This window comes from Periplaneta americana, chromosome 10 (genome assembly GCF_040183065.1).
Source record: "Periplaneta americana isolate PAMFEO1 chromosome 10, P.americana_PAMFEO1_priV1, whole genome shotgun sequence".
NCBI classification, from domain to species: domain Eukaryota; kingdom Metazoa; phylum Arthropoda; class Insecta; order Blattodea; family Blattidae; genus Periplaneta; species Periplaneta americana.
Genome location: NC_091126.1, coordinates 183,726,772 through 183,740,901, shown reverse-complemented (window position 1 = coordinate 183,740,901; position 14,130 = coordinate 183,726,772). Strand labels below are relative to the sequence as shown.

The window sequence follows — 14,130 nt, the reverse complement described above, 5'->3', positions numbered from 1 at the left end:
AATTTCTACACCAACTATTGAAGTTCATTCAGGTAAAACAACCTGTATTAGTTTTTTCAGTTATTTAACGACACTGTATCAATTACTAAGTTATTTAGTGTCGATGGGATTGGTGATAGCAAAATGGTATTTGGCGAGATGAGGTCGAGGATTCGCTATAGATTACCTGACATTCGCCTTACTGTTGAGAAAAACCTCGAAAAAAACCCAATCAGATAAATCAGTCAAAGGGGGAACTGAACCCACGCCCGAGTGCAACTTCGGATCGGTAGTCAACTCAGCCAACTGAGCTACGCCAGTGGCTCTGTATTAGTTCTGAAGTTATGACTTTTAATGTAAAGTGCGGCATTGGCTATAATAGCTGTTAAGTGGAAAACGGAATGAGCTTTTTTTTCCTCTTCGCAAACTATATTCCTTAAAAACCCTTTTCCTGGTAATTCCGAAAGTGCTGGATAGAATCGAATGAAATTTTTTCTGTATTCTTAAACATAACGTACAAATCAGGCCAGAATATTTCCGTAAGTTTATTTGCTGTTGGCGATATCTTTTTCGCGTACTGTTCACATACTGTTCGACGAAGTAAATCACGTATAAAATCGTCTATCTTACCGAATTCTGTTTTAGTTTATTTTCTCTTCAGTTGGTGAATCGTAATTCTTAATTTCTATGCCCCATATATAATTTTTTTACCAACTCCGCCGATTGCGTCCGATGTTAAGTGATTAAGATTTGTACTTATCAAACTGCCTTAACTTTCGATTACAATATGGATAGAATTTCTAACGTTAGAATAATTTTAACACTTTGTTTTTTTAGCTACGCTCCTCTACAAATAAGATATTCTGTTTTCTTCGACGGTGTTATTTGTTCTTGTGATGGTCCTGGATCTTCAGGTGAATCAGGAGGCCTGGCTGCGGATCATCTGCTCAACACTCATTAATCATGGCCGGAATAAATAGACATATTGAAGCGCACAACGGTATAAAACAACACGTCGACAAATGTCTAAAAAGATATTGAAAACGGGTGAAACCCAACAGGTAGAGGCAATGACTGCTAGATTTGGCAATGCTGGGATCTATTGTATTTCTGCCACGCGGCTAGGGGTTGAGTAGAGGATGGGGGTTTATGAGGGATTACCAATTCCAAGAAGAGAGGCCGTCATGTTTCCGAGCCAAGTATAATAGAAATCTTAGAAGACATGTATCAAAAGCACATCCTCATGTTTTAAAGATAAACCAGAAGTGGTATGCTTAGGAGTGTTCTGCATGTCAAAGAAAATTTAATCACAATAAACATTTGAAATTCCACGAAAGAATAGTTCATGGTACCGGCACACCTGAAAATGTTAAGGAAAGCTTCCTCTCCTACGGCTGTCGCTGTCATCCAGCATAGCAGGTATAGCATTCGTCTCTTTCCGCCCTCATTCGGCATTGCTTACGCTCCCTAGACTCTTGTGAACTGGTGAGCAGTTTAGCCCTCGACCTGTGATCACTGCGGTTCGCGGGCGTAGTTCCCAGCCCCAGTTTTGAGAGCCGTGAGAAAAGAACATGAACTGTTTACTGTCTGAACTGGTGAGCAGTTTAGCCCTCGACCTGTGATCACTGCGGTTCGCGGGCGTAGTTCCCAGTTTTGTCACCGGGTAGCATAAACACAGCAGCAGCGCAACGCAAGCAGAGCCGTGAGAAAAGAACATGAACTGTCTGCTGTGTGAACTGGTGAGCAGTTTAGCCCTCGACCTGTGATCACTGCTTAAAGAGCTGTTTAATCACACGTGTGATCGTGATTTTTCGATCACCGTGATAAGATCACAGGTCAGTGATATTCTGCTCATCACTAGTAACAACTTTTGTCAGGTTTACTATTCTGCCATCTAGTTGTTACACAAGGAGTAACGTCATAATTCTCATTTGAATTGCATTAGCGACTGTACTGCCAACTCGTGTTCGTTTACGGCGGACGAGTGGCGATCCTGGCGGTTGTTCTCTTCAAAGTGCTGCCGATTTTAACATAAGGCTTAATTATCTGTTACATATATGATCTGGGTAGAAACATGTTTCACTTCATGTATGTTGGCGGCATTGATATGTAAATTGTGCGCACTCTAGTGATAGAAGTATGAAATAAGGTTATTTCTGCTTTGGTGTTCATTGACTGTGGTGTGTATGTTGAGGTCGTATAGTTTTGCTGTGTGAAATTCATTGCAGTGTTGTGAATACGCATATTTGACAAAGTTTTTTAGTTTTAAAACGATCAAAATGCCTGTTTTCCACACAAAAACTATTGAAAGTATTTTGGAACCAGTGGCACAACAGGTAAGGAGAATCAGTTTTAAAATACATTGAAATGTTTGATTTACTCAGTTCATTAGAGAAATTTTATGTCACTTTTTTATGCAAGTCACATGAAAAGTTTATGAAAGTATTAATCTTCAGAACGTTTTTGAAGTAGTTATTTAACCACTCGCTGTTTTAACCGGTGTTTCAAAGTACTTTTATGTGAACATTTAGTAAAATGGGCGTGCCTCTATTTAATTTCTTACAAACCGTGTTGGTGTTAAAGTCACGTGATAACAACGTCACAAAATGAATTAGAAATATGACGTCAGATGAACCCCACTTCCTTATATAGGCATGATGGGACAATTCCCCTCTCATGCCAGTTTCCTTGAGCCTACATTATAAAATGGGTTCTTGGAAATATTTCATTATTTTTGGACCACGCCCATCTTATTTTGTATGCACAATTTTTAACTTATATTACTTCTGCCATTTTTTCGTTCATATAATTATGTTGCTTTCTTCTAGATAAGAGTTTCATTCGTAATGAAAATAGTTTGAAACAGTCTCCAAGACCTACATACAGTATATATAATTTGATGTAAACTGAAAGCATGCAAGCACATTTAATTGTTTTAGTTTAGTGTTTAGTTTTTGACATTATATACGTCCTTTGTGTTATAACATAGTGGGATGAAGTCATTGTTTTGTCAGCGTTCAGCATGTAGTTACGTAGGCCTATTTGAAACTTAACTTACTTATTTCCATAGCTATGTATTATTTTGAATATGATTGGTGTTCCCTATTCTGGTTTTATTAAGCAGTTTTTTCATCGGTATCTTATAATGGCAACCTGAAATACCGTAATTTAATTCGTTCCCATTCGTGTTCTTTCTTTTTTTTTTTTTTTTTGTAATGATAATGTCAAGATTTTCAGCTCCGTAAGATAGGCCTATGTAGGGCCTATTTACCTGATTCTCTTTGTCAACATTGTGCTAGTCATACATCATTAGCCATAGTGAGTTACCCAAGTACAAATGATGTGGTATATATAAAATTCGAAGTTAGGGCTAAACTAACACTTACTTTCGTGCTCCGCTTATACACCAACAGTTTTTAGCTGTTTATTCGGGCGCACTTCCGTACAGGGGCAGTGGCATTTCCTCTAAGGTTAGAGCCCAGTTGTGGTGTGTGTGTGTATTATTTGAAAAAAAAAATGTCCCATAAACATGTGTCCTACTCTCAATATTTTCTAGCCTCTACTTTTCGATTAATAAACACACACCTAAACTGGGCTCTAACCTTAGAGGAAATGCCACTGCGCCTGTACGGAAGGGCACCTGGGACTTCTTGCATATACTCAAAATTGTCTAAAAATGTGGCCTTTGTCGCTGTCTGCCTTCCTTTGGTAACGTTATTGTAAAGATATACTCACATGTTAAGTTATGTTAGCTTTGCTTAGTTGAGCTTAGATCTCTATCCTGTTGGTCTACGAGAAGATTCGGATGACAAGGTTCGGAGACTTTCAAGTGCTGGGAAAGGCTGGTGACTTTTTTAGTGATGTCAGTACTGATCTGTGACTGTAACGACGAATATAAACAAGGAAGTCACATTACGAAAACTGTGTGTTTATTTCGTTATTGTTTGTTCTATTTTAGAATTTTTAGTGCTTATTCCATTAATACGAATTATACGTATTTCACATAACATCACATGGTTTGTTTTATATTGCCAAGTTTTCTTTTTCTTTTTTTTTTTTCCACTAGAAACCACCACATATTCGCCTCCATTACGATTCACCTCACATTTCAGATGTAATTGACTATATTTTTCAACCAATTTTCTTCCTCTAATAAACATATCGCTATGAAATTCTTACATTTTCAACTCCATCACCACAAAAATAAAAAATAAATAAAAAATCTTCATAAACTGAACCAGTTTCACTTACAAAATCGCTAGAAAAACCTGTGCGCTAGTTTTCTGCAGTTAATAAGCATACTGTTGAGAGCAGGTAGTTAAAATACGTTTGGTGAATAAATATACAAAACTATCAGCCATTCCATGATTACGGTCCAGACATTTAAGGTGGTTTATTTGCCTTATAAATACTCTCTTTTAAGAGAAGGAAAATCTTACAATGGGCCATAAAGTTTCTTTTTAGTGGTTCAACTGTAATTTTTTAAAGCTTTTTCATGTCCTTGAATGTGAGTAAAATAAAAAAAAAAACCTTGTTACAGTCCAAACCCACACAAATGATTGGTTTGGTTTGTTCATCTTAATTAAAACTTCTAAAAGTCTGTGAATTAAATATGGATTTATTCATGTTTAGTTTTTCTATTTATTCTACAATCATCAATTTAGAATCTCCATACAACAGGCACTTCTATATCAAAAGGGTTTCTTTAGGTTCCTTCCAGCAACAGTCAGGAACCGTCCGTAACTATCGTGAGCATGTGCAGTACAGAAAAAGCATTCCAACACAATCTGAACCAGTCCTGAACCGGAAACATGTACTGCAGTCGGGCGTTCCAACAAACTTTTCACACGGGTTCGGATTGGTCAGTAGTATCTGGAGGTTATTGGACTTGGAAGGGCTAGTGAACAAGCAGACATTCCCATCCCACTTGACCGCTTGAACGAACACTTTGTAAAGGACCCGAGCTTGAACGACACAACGAAACAAGACACAGTTTTCCCTGACTCAGTTCCCCCAACTCGAGACAAATTCTATTTTACCGACGTCACTCCCATTGACGTAATGAAAGCCATCCGACGCATCAAGACAAAAGCCCAAGGGCCGGACAACATTAGCATAATACTTATACAGAAAATACAAGAGATAGTAATACCTACGATTGCACATATATTCAATAGTCCCTTAATCACTTCAACTTTCCCTAAAATATGGAAGCAAGCTTTCGTTCTTCCTCTTCCAAAAGTCAAAGTTCCCACCGACCCGAACGACTATAGACCAATCATTATCCTGCCAGCCATTTCAAAAGCACTGGAAAGAATCGTACACAGACAAATTACTAACTACATGAACGAACACAAACTATTCGACGAGTATCAGTCAGGTTTCAGAGCTGGACACAACACAAGCACTGCTCTACTTAAAGTGACCGAAGACATTCGTGAAGCAATCGACTCTAATAAAGTAACAATACTACCACTTCTTGACCTTAGCAAAGCTTTCAACTCTGTAAATTTTGACCTGCTCACCCATAAATTGAGAAATATGTATTTGTCAGAGACTGCTGTGAGTTGGTTCGAATCCTACTTACGGGAAAGACAACAATGTGTTGTATCCGGGAATCGAAGCTCCTCCTGGCTTGACATAACATCAGGTATACCACAGGGGTCGGTACTCGGACCATTGTTGTTCACAATATATGTCAATGATATTACATCTCTTGTAAGGCATTGTAACTATCACTTGTATGCTGACGACCTTCAATGCTACATCTCTTCCCGCTTAGACCGAGTAAATGACGCTATAGATAAATTGAACGAAGACATTGACTCGATTGTGACATGGACAAAGAAACTCCGTCTTAAAATCAATCCTGGAAAGACACAAGCAATTATATTAGGACACAAACGGCAAACCGATGCTGTAAAACACCTCGACATTTCCCCTGTTAAAGTAAGTACAGTGCATATCCCTTTCAGTTCTTCAGTAAAAAATCTTGGCATTCACATGGATAATAATCTCAACTGGGACATGCAAATCACAGAAACCTGCAGAAAAGTATATTCTATTATCCATGTGCTAAAAAGGATAAATGTTCATCTCCCCTCTTGCTTAAAAAAAGTCCCTTGTGCAGACACTTGCATTTCCCTATTTCGACTATGCGGACATTTTACTGACTGACCTCTCCAGCGACAACAAAATGAAACTTCAACGTGCTCATAATTTGTGTGTACGTTTTATAAGCAATGTTCGTAAATATGATCATATTACCCCATCCCTGGAAGCAATAGGTTGGCTTAAACTAGATAAGAAAAGAAATTTACATTCACTTCTCTTTCTCTTCGAAATCTTGAACTCTTCTATTCCTTCGTACCTGTCGTCTCGCTTCACTTACCTTTCTTCCCACCATAATCTGAACACACGCTCTCGTCATGAAACAATACTAACAATACCATCCCATCGCACCTCCTCATACTCATCTTCTTTCACAATAGCCCTGCCAAGACTCTGGAATTCGCTACCTGCTAGCATCAGGGACTGTCGAAATAAAATTGAATTCAAACGAAAACTTACTAGGCTCTTGGTCAGTAATTGATTACTTGTAAATAGTTTCTTTAATCTATCACAAAATATTTCAATATTCAGTAATTTCATCACTATACAATTTTGTTATTCTAGATTTAATTTGTAATTCAGTAAATATAAAATATTCTTTGTTTCTCTATGATAAATTATCTAGCTTTAATTATTCAGGTAATCTTTTCGTACTTTGATTTTATTGTAATTGTAAATTTAATACTAATTGTAATATTATTTGTAATTGTAATTGTAAATTTAATACTAACTTAATTGTAATTTTATTGTTGGAATCTCCTGGTAGAGGGGCAGAGAAGGCCTGACGGCCTTATCTCTACCAGGTTAAATAAATAAATACTAATACTAATACTAGTAGTCAGTGGATTGAGGCATGTACGGAAGAGTATGCAAGATGCGCATAAGCTCACCAATGTCTCCTGGATACTGAAGAAAGACATTATCGACTCTTCACATCAATGAGGTTAAGATGAAAAGTGACAGTGCCAATGAATAATAAAACTGGAGATTTAATTTAAATTTTCGCCAAAAAGAAAAGGAATGGTAATTACTTGGGTATTGAAATAGTTAATTACAATTTCAACATGTAGCTTTGATTAAAAGCATAATAAATAACGTACATAAATTAATAATTAAAAATAAATAACTATTTTTAGATGAGAATCCCCCAGTACACGACATTGAATTATCGGAATTCTTGCCTTCCATATTTCTTGTCATCTTTTTATAGAAAATGATCGAACCTGGAGGTTCATTGCCGTCCTCACATAAGCCCGCCATTGGTCCCTATCCTGAGCAAGATTAATCCAGTCTCCATCATCATATCCCACCTCCCTCAAATCCATTTTAATATTATCTTCCCATCTACGTCTCGGCCTCCCAACTAACACTCTATATGCATTTCTGGATTCGCCCATATGTGGTACATGCCCTGCCCATTTCAAACGTCTGGATTTAATGTTCGTAATTTATGTCAGGTGAAGAATACAATGCGTGCAGTTCTGTGTTGTGTAACTTTCTCCATTCTCCTGTAACTACATCCCTCTTTGCCCCAAATATTTTCCTAAGCACCTTATTCTCAAACACCCTTAACCTATATTCCTCTCTCAAAGTGAGAGTCCAAGTTTCACAACCATAAAGAACAACCGGTAATATAACTGTTTTATAAATTCTAACTTTCAAATTTTTTGACAGCAGACTAGATGATAAAAGTTTCTCAACCGAATAATAACAAGCATTTCTCATATTTATTCTGTGTTTAATTTCCTCCCGAGTATCACTTATATTTGTTACTGTTGCTCCAAGATATTTAAACTTCTCCACCTCTTCAAAAGATAAATTTCCAGTTTTTATATTTCCATTTCGTACAATATTCTCGTCATGAGACATAATCATATACTTTGTCTTTTCGGGATTTACTTCCAAACCTATCTCTTTACTTGCTTCAAGTAAAATTCCCGTATTTTCCCTAATCGTTTGTGGATTTTCTCCTAACATATTCACGTCATCTGCATAGACAAGCAACTGATGTAACCTGTTCAATTCCAAACCCTCTCTGAAGAGAGAGTTGGTAGGTTGTCTGCCATCTTCTCGTGTTTATTAACAAATGTTACCAATATAGAAATACATAAATTCAATGTTGCCAATATAAAAATACATAATGAAAAGTTAATAATAACAATAATGAAAGTGAACTTTACCTAACAAAATGAATTTTACCTAACACTCTCTGTTATCCTGGACTTTTCTAATGGCATACTCTAGAGCAAAGTTAAAAAGTAAAGGTGATAGTGCATCTCCTTGCTTTAGCCCACAGTGAATTGGAAACGCATCTGACAGAAACTGACCTATACGAACTCTGCTGTATGGTTTCTGAGAAATAGTGTTTCAAAATTTGTACATATCAATTTGGGACACTCTGTATGTACGGTTTCTTAAGAGGAACTACTTCTTTATAGGGGTGCATTTACACAAAATTAATTTCTGCCCTACATAACAGATTTTTATGAAACTTTGTACAAGAGTTACAGTTAGCATATATTTTTTTTGTGTACAAACTCTAATTACACCTGTATGCTACCTGTAGGCCTAATTGTACAAAGTTTCATAAAAATATATTATGTAGGAGAGAAGTTATTAATTTTGTCTAAATGCATCACTATAAAGAGGAAGTTCTTATAGAAACATAATCAGACTTTGTTAACAAAAAATACATTCTACTTTACCTTCTGTATAAAGTTTCATAAAATATCTGTTAGATAGGAGAGAAGTTATTAATTTTGTACAGCTGCTAGATTTGCGTTCTGATACATGGTTGTTAAGGTTAAATAAAAATGTATCCAATGAATTTTTAATCTGAAGTTCAATGTCAAGCCTAAAACACTCATACAGTGATTAAAAACTTCCTTATTCCATTATTCTTTTCTGCTGTTAAGCCAAATATGGAACAGTTACCACCAAGTTAGAGTATGCCCTACCACTGAGAAAAAATTAAGTTACTGATAAATATGCAAGAATGTGTAAACTTTAAAACAAGGATCAACACTGTATACGATGCTGTATTAAATGGTAAAAAATTGTTCTAACTGGATGTGATGGACTATACTAAAACTCACATTATATTTGGAGAACTTTAAAAACATATTTTTAAATTGTAATATTTAAACCATACTGTAATTAGAAAAATATTTTACTAACTTGAAATTGAAGTTACATTAGTAAGAACATACCTATCTGAACAGATTCCATGTCTCACAACACTATAAATCACTAACAATTAGCTCTTTTTCACCCACATAGTAAGCCTCTCTGTCTATGACTGAACAGGAGCACGAAGTGTTTGAAAGAACTCATTCTTTATACCCTAATAAAAATAGCTTGCTGCTGATGAAACAGTGAAAGCTATTCCTCGCAACATTCTCCAAATGTTAAAGAACATGAATTCATATCCACCTATGTCTAACTAGACTAGTCGAAATTTGATTTTTGTCCACCTAGATTGGGAAAATTACACACTGTGTGTCGCTTAGATGGCACAAATGACTGAGCTATTATGACGAGACACAAACTATGTCACCTACGTGGCTTGTTGATCTCCTGATGACAGTCCGGTTCCAGTATTATACAGACAGGGAATGTAGTAGTGCGCACCTCACGCTGTAAGCATAATCAAGAGTAGCTCCCAATTTTTATTTCCGTATCTGTACATATTTTTGTCTTTTAATTTCGGCCTAAAATAACCTTCAATATTAAAATATATACAAAAGCGTTCTAGTAAACCCTTCACAGCGATTTAGTTTGGTAAAAAAATCACACAGTTTCCTTCACAGGACAGAACTCTGAAATCAGTATTATTAAAAAATTGTGTAATGTTATAAACACATTTCCTCTTTTAGTTGTATTTTTGGACATATAATGGTCAAGTTTAAAACTCCATTTTACTCAATGTTGAGATGCTATAGAAATGTTTGTCTTTGACAAGGGAAAAGCATGTCTAATCTGTTGTAAACCCTTGCATCATTCAATGACCATTCTACAAACCACAAAAGAATTATATCTTTATAATAATATATATATATATATATATATGTTTACAGCCTTTCAGCAACCCCTTCACCCATGTGCTGTTGATTGTTAGTGACGAAAAATTGCTTGTTATAGAATGGACAAAGGAATGAGATTCCTTTACGGCACTGCTATAAATTTCCTTCGAATGCACATTACAATTGTGTGAAGTCCTAAAATAGGTAATAAAAATTAAAATAGAGATAAGGAGAGAGAGTAAGTTCTTTTAAGGAGTAATGTACATAAATGCGAAACAAAGAAAAAAAACACATCACACATGTTCACAGAATGCACATAGCATATGGGAAGACAACGCTAGTTCCATGGAGTGCTCCACATCTGACATAATCTGATCACAGTCGTGAACAATGACACACCATTATACTTACATCACGAGCAGTGGTAGTGGTAGCAGTAGTGAGTATCACTTTTGCTTTGAGAAATTGCATCAATGCTCAATATTGTTTCTATCAAAGCATAAGACATTTTAATTGTAACACATTATAAATAAAACTAATCTACTCTTGTACATTATGACTAGGGCCCGGAAGTTCATGCCCTAAAAAACTATGAAATGTGCATGCAAATATGCTCTTAAAAACTTCAAAATATGCCAATACATAGGCACTATTAAATTAAAAGAATTAATGTTCCTTGGCAGTAGACAAGATGAGTTAGTATTAATAATAATAAACTTACATTATTCCTCAGAGGTTGAAGCAGAAGTGGTCCCGCTGCCAATGTTGACTGATGAATTGCAGTTCACAACCATTACTTTGCACAAATTTTCAACTAAAAAACCTTCGTCTGTTGTCTCGCAAAACACTTTTGTAACGTGAAAAACTTCTCTCCACGTCACAAGATATTGGGCCATATTTAAATGATGTTAACTGCTCCACAGAGAGAGGCAGACGTTTTTCCTTCGAGGATGTCTCGAATATCTCAGATCTGTTTATAATCAGGATTTTTTGAAATTACATAATTCACTTTCTCTTTCACTTTTGTCCTATACTACCAGGAACAGAACTTAGATTGCATATTGTTTTTTCAAAAACGGTAAGTGATTCATTTAAGGGAGAGCCCACAGCTTCCAGTTACGTTATGGCTGTTGGTAAGAAAGAAAATTGGGCAGATATGAAAACAAGATTGTCTTCTAACTCAGTGCCTGACAGAACATTTTGCACTGTTTCTATTGATGTAGCATCATTCGAGTCAAATGAATTAACAACCTTTTTTACTATTTCTATGTGCTGAGCATATTACAAAGCTGCATCCAGTCATGTCCCCCTTGAGCTAACACTGGCGCAGGAGGAAGTGGGATATTAGGTGCTGTTGATCTAAACAACTTGACTCTTGAAGGAGATTTAACAAAAATTCTCTTTGTAGAGACCACAAATCTATCTACCAATTGGAAAGAATTACGTATTGTCTCAGCAATACGTTGAAGAACATGTGCCACACAAGTTATATGCATTAAGTTAGGAAAAATACCTTTCAGTGTTTGGCCTGATTTTACCTAAGTACCTGCATCGGTTACAAATAAAAGTAGCCGGTTGTATTTGATTCCAGATGGCCATAATAATTTCAAGGAGTCCATCACACACTGGGTCACAGTTACATTGTTAGTGCCAGCAATTCACATACATTAAGAAGATAAGGTATCGTGTTTTGTTCCTTATTTAAGGGATCATCACGCGCAATGTTACTGCCAATATAATCCAGATGAAAAAAAAAATAAAGACCATAAAACTCATTAAAATATGCCATATAGGCACTAAAATATTGAAATATGATGCATTTATAAAAATCACGAAAATATGCGGTTATATGCACCATAAAATCATGTTCAAATAACTGAAAATTCCATAATTCGTGCACATAATGTATAAGCATATATTTTTAACCCCTAAGAAAAAACATGCAAATGCATGAACTTCTGGGCCCTAATTATAACATTGTATAAGGTCATTCAAAAGTTACTTAAAATTTTAAAGTGTTATAAGTGTTATAAATTTTGAGGTAAAAGAATCATCTTTCAGATGCTCCTCTCAATGGATATGCTAGTAGATGGGAGTGTTAAAATGAGACTTATACACTTCTTCAAATACATCTTTGTCGACATCGTTGTCATGAAGGAGTTCTAGCACTTTCTTAACTGGTATATTCCTATATTCACTGTTCTGATATAAAAGCTCAAGTTCAGTTTTTAGACTCTGCGTCTTTTTTAATATACTGGAATAGCTAGCTTGCAGTGAAGAAAGCGCATCATGTGGGAAGTTCCTACTGTAAGTGTCAAATTTGGAAGTGTCAGCCAGGCTAACGAAACGAAGTTTTTCTAAATCCTCAGATCTGGTATCGATCTGCATGATGATGTTGTCAGTGATCTGAAAGAACAGTATCTTGTAATTACGATCATGTTCTACATCACTTTTTCCACTGTACTTTTTACCAGAGAATTCACTTCTACTTTTCACTACATTCAAAGTTCGAGCATAGTACTCCTCATTTCTCTTATTGAGAATTACATCACGAGTGGGCTTAATTTGTTCATAACAAAAGCCAATGTTTTAACGACTTTTTTTTTTTGTAAAACCTCAAAGAGAATATTGGTAACTTCGAACAGATCACTGAACACAAGGGACAGGAAGGCAAATTCAAAATCGTTCATTTCGTTGAAGCCGTATGAAAGACGCACAGCTATGTCATCTGATTCAATGTCTTCAACTATTTGTTGAAAAACTGCTTTCAGATCATCCCAATGTTTCACGACAACACGAGTTTTGAGTTTGAACTCCAGCGCATCTCTGCCAAAGTGGGTATTTTTCTTCCAACTACAGTGTCCAAGAAGTAGGTTCTTTTAGCTGAACGATGAAAGAATGCTTGTATACCACTAATGTTGGCAAAAAATATGCGACACTTTGTTATTTGATTGCAACTCTGTTACAAAACGAGATCGAGTCGATGTGCCACACAATGAACGAAAAGTGCTAGAGGAGCTTTATCTTTAATTTTCTTTTGCAGCCCTGCCATAACACTTGCACCATCGTAACACTGGCCAACAAGTTTAGTTTTGTATTCGAATTCTCCTATAATAGTATCTATAAGACTGAATAATGTTTGTGATATTCGATCAGTACTGATGTTATGAAACCCCAAGAACCTTTCGACAATTTGAACTTCTGAGTTAATGAATCTCACGATAATAGAACACTGTGAGCTTTGTGTGATGTCGGTAGTATCATCAACTTGGATGGAAAAGAATTCTGCACTCTTAATTTCCTTTCTCACATGTTCATCTGTATGATCTTATATGCACTCAATAATTTCATTCTGTATGGTTTATGACTCCCTAGAAAAAACAGGATTAATCTTATTGTAATGATTTTGAATTTCCTCAGAACTTCTCGCAATTAAGAGTTGTAACAGTTCCTTGAGATTTTCATGATTAAGGAAAGAAGTGTTCTCGTCATGACCTCGAAATGATAATTCCTGCTTGCTTAAATACAAAACAGCATCAATGACTGGTCACATAACAAGTCTGTTCAAACGAACATTTTCATTATATTGCACTAAACCTAGCCTAGCATTTTCTTTTAGAGCATCCCCATAGTATTCATATTCTTCTGTAAATGCTTGAACTGCAGCAAGCACTTTAAATGTTCCGCCGAATCTTCATGTTTGTGTAGAGCACAACTAACATTTAGAAAATCACTAAATCTGTTTTCATTCCGTACATGCTTCTTATCTCCAAGTAGTAGGCATGCCCAACAAAATAGTTTTTCAATGTAATGGCTCCCACACAACCACTGATGCTTGCTGTACCATGAAGTTTTAAAATTAAGTTTGTATGATTTACCAGCTTGCGAGTTTAACTTTTTACAGTTTATGTCTAAAATTGGTTGAGGTCTGTCTAGAAATAACAGATCTCTATAACCCTCATCACACCAGCGGTCATTGTACAGATTCATTTTCACATTGCAACCAAACAATACAAAA

General features: G+C 35.8%; 1 protein-coding gene across 17 annotated transcripts in view; it reads left to right on the top strand.

Annotated features, from left to right (window-relative positions):
• Nucleotides 1–2,118: 2,118 nt before the first annotated feature.
• Vinc (vinculin) overlaps nt 2,119–14,130 on the top strand; it is a 299,829-nt gene continuing 287,817 nt past the window's right edge. For 9 of the 17 annotated variants that reach the window (XR_011334655.1, XM_069838599.1, XM_069838600.1 and 6 more), the window contains exon 1: nt 2,119–2,315. Coding sequence is in view for 16 of the 17 variants with exons in the window: in XM_069838599.1 (XP_069694700.1) it covers nt 2,259–2,315 (57 nt within the window). In the remaining variant the exon portion in view is untranslated. The remainder of the gene's footprint in view (nt 2,316–14,130) is intronic. The other 8 variants (XM_069838608.1, XM_069838607.1, XM_069838612.1 and 5 more) reach the window with 2 other exon arrangements.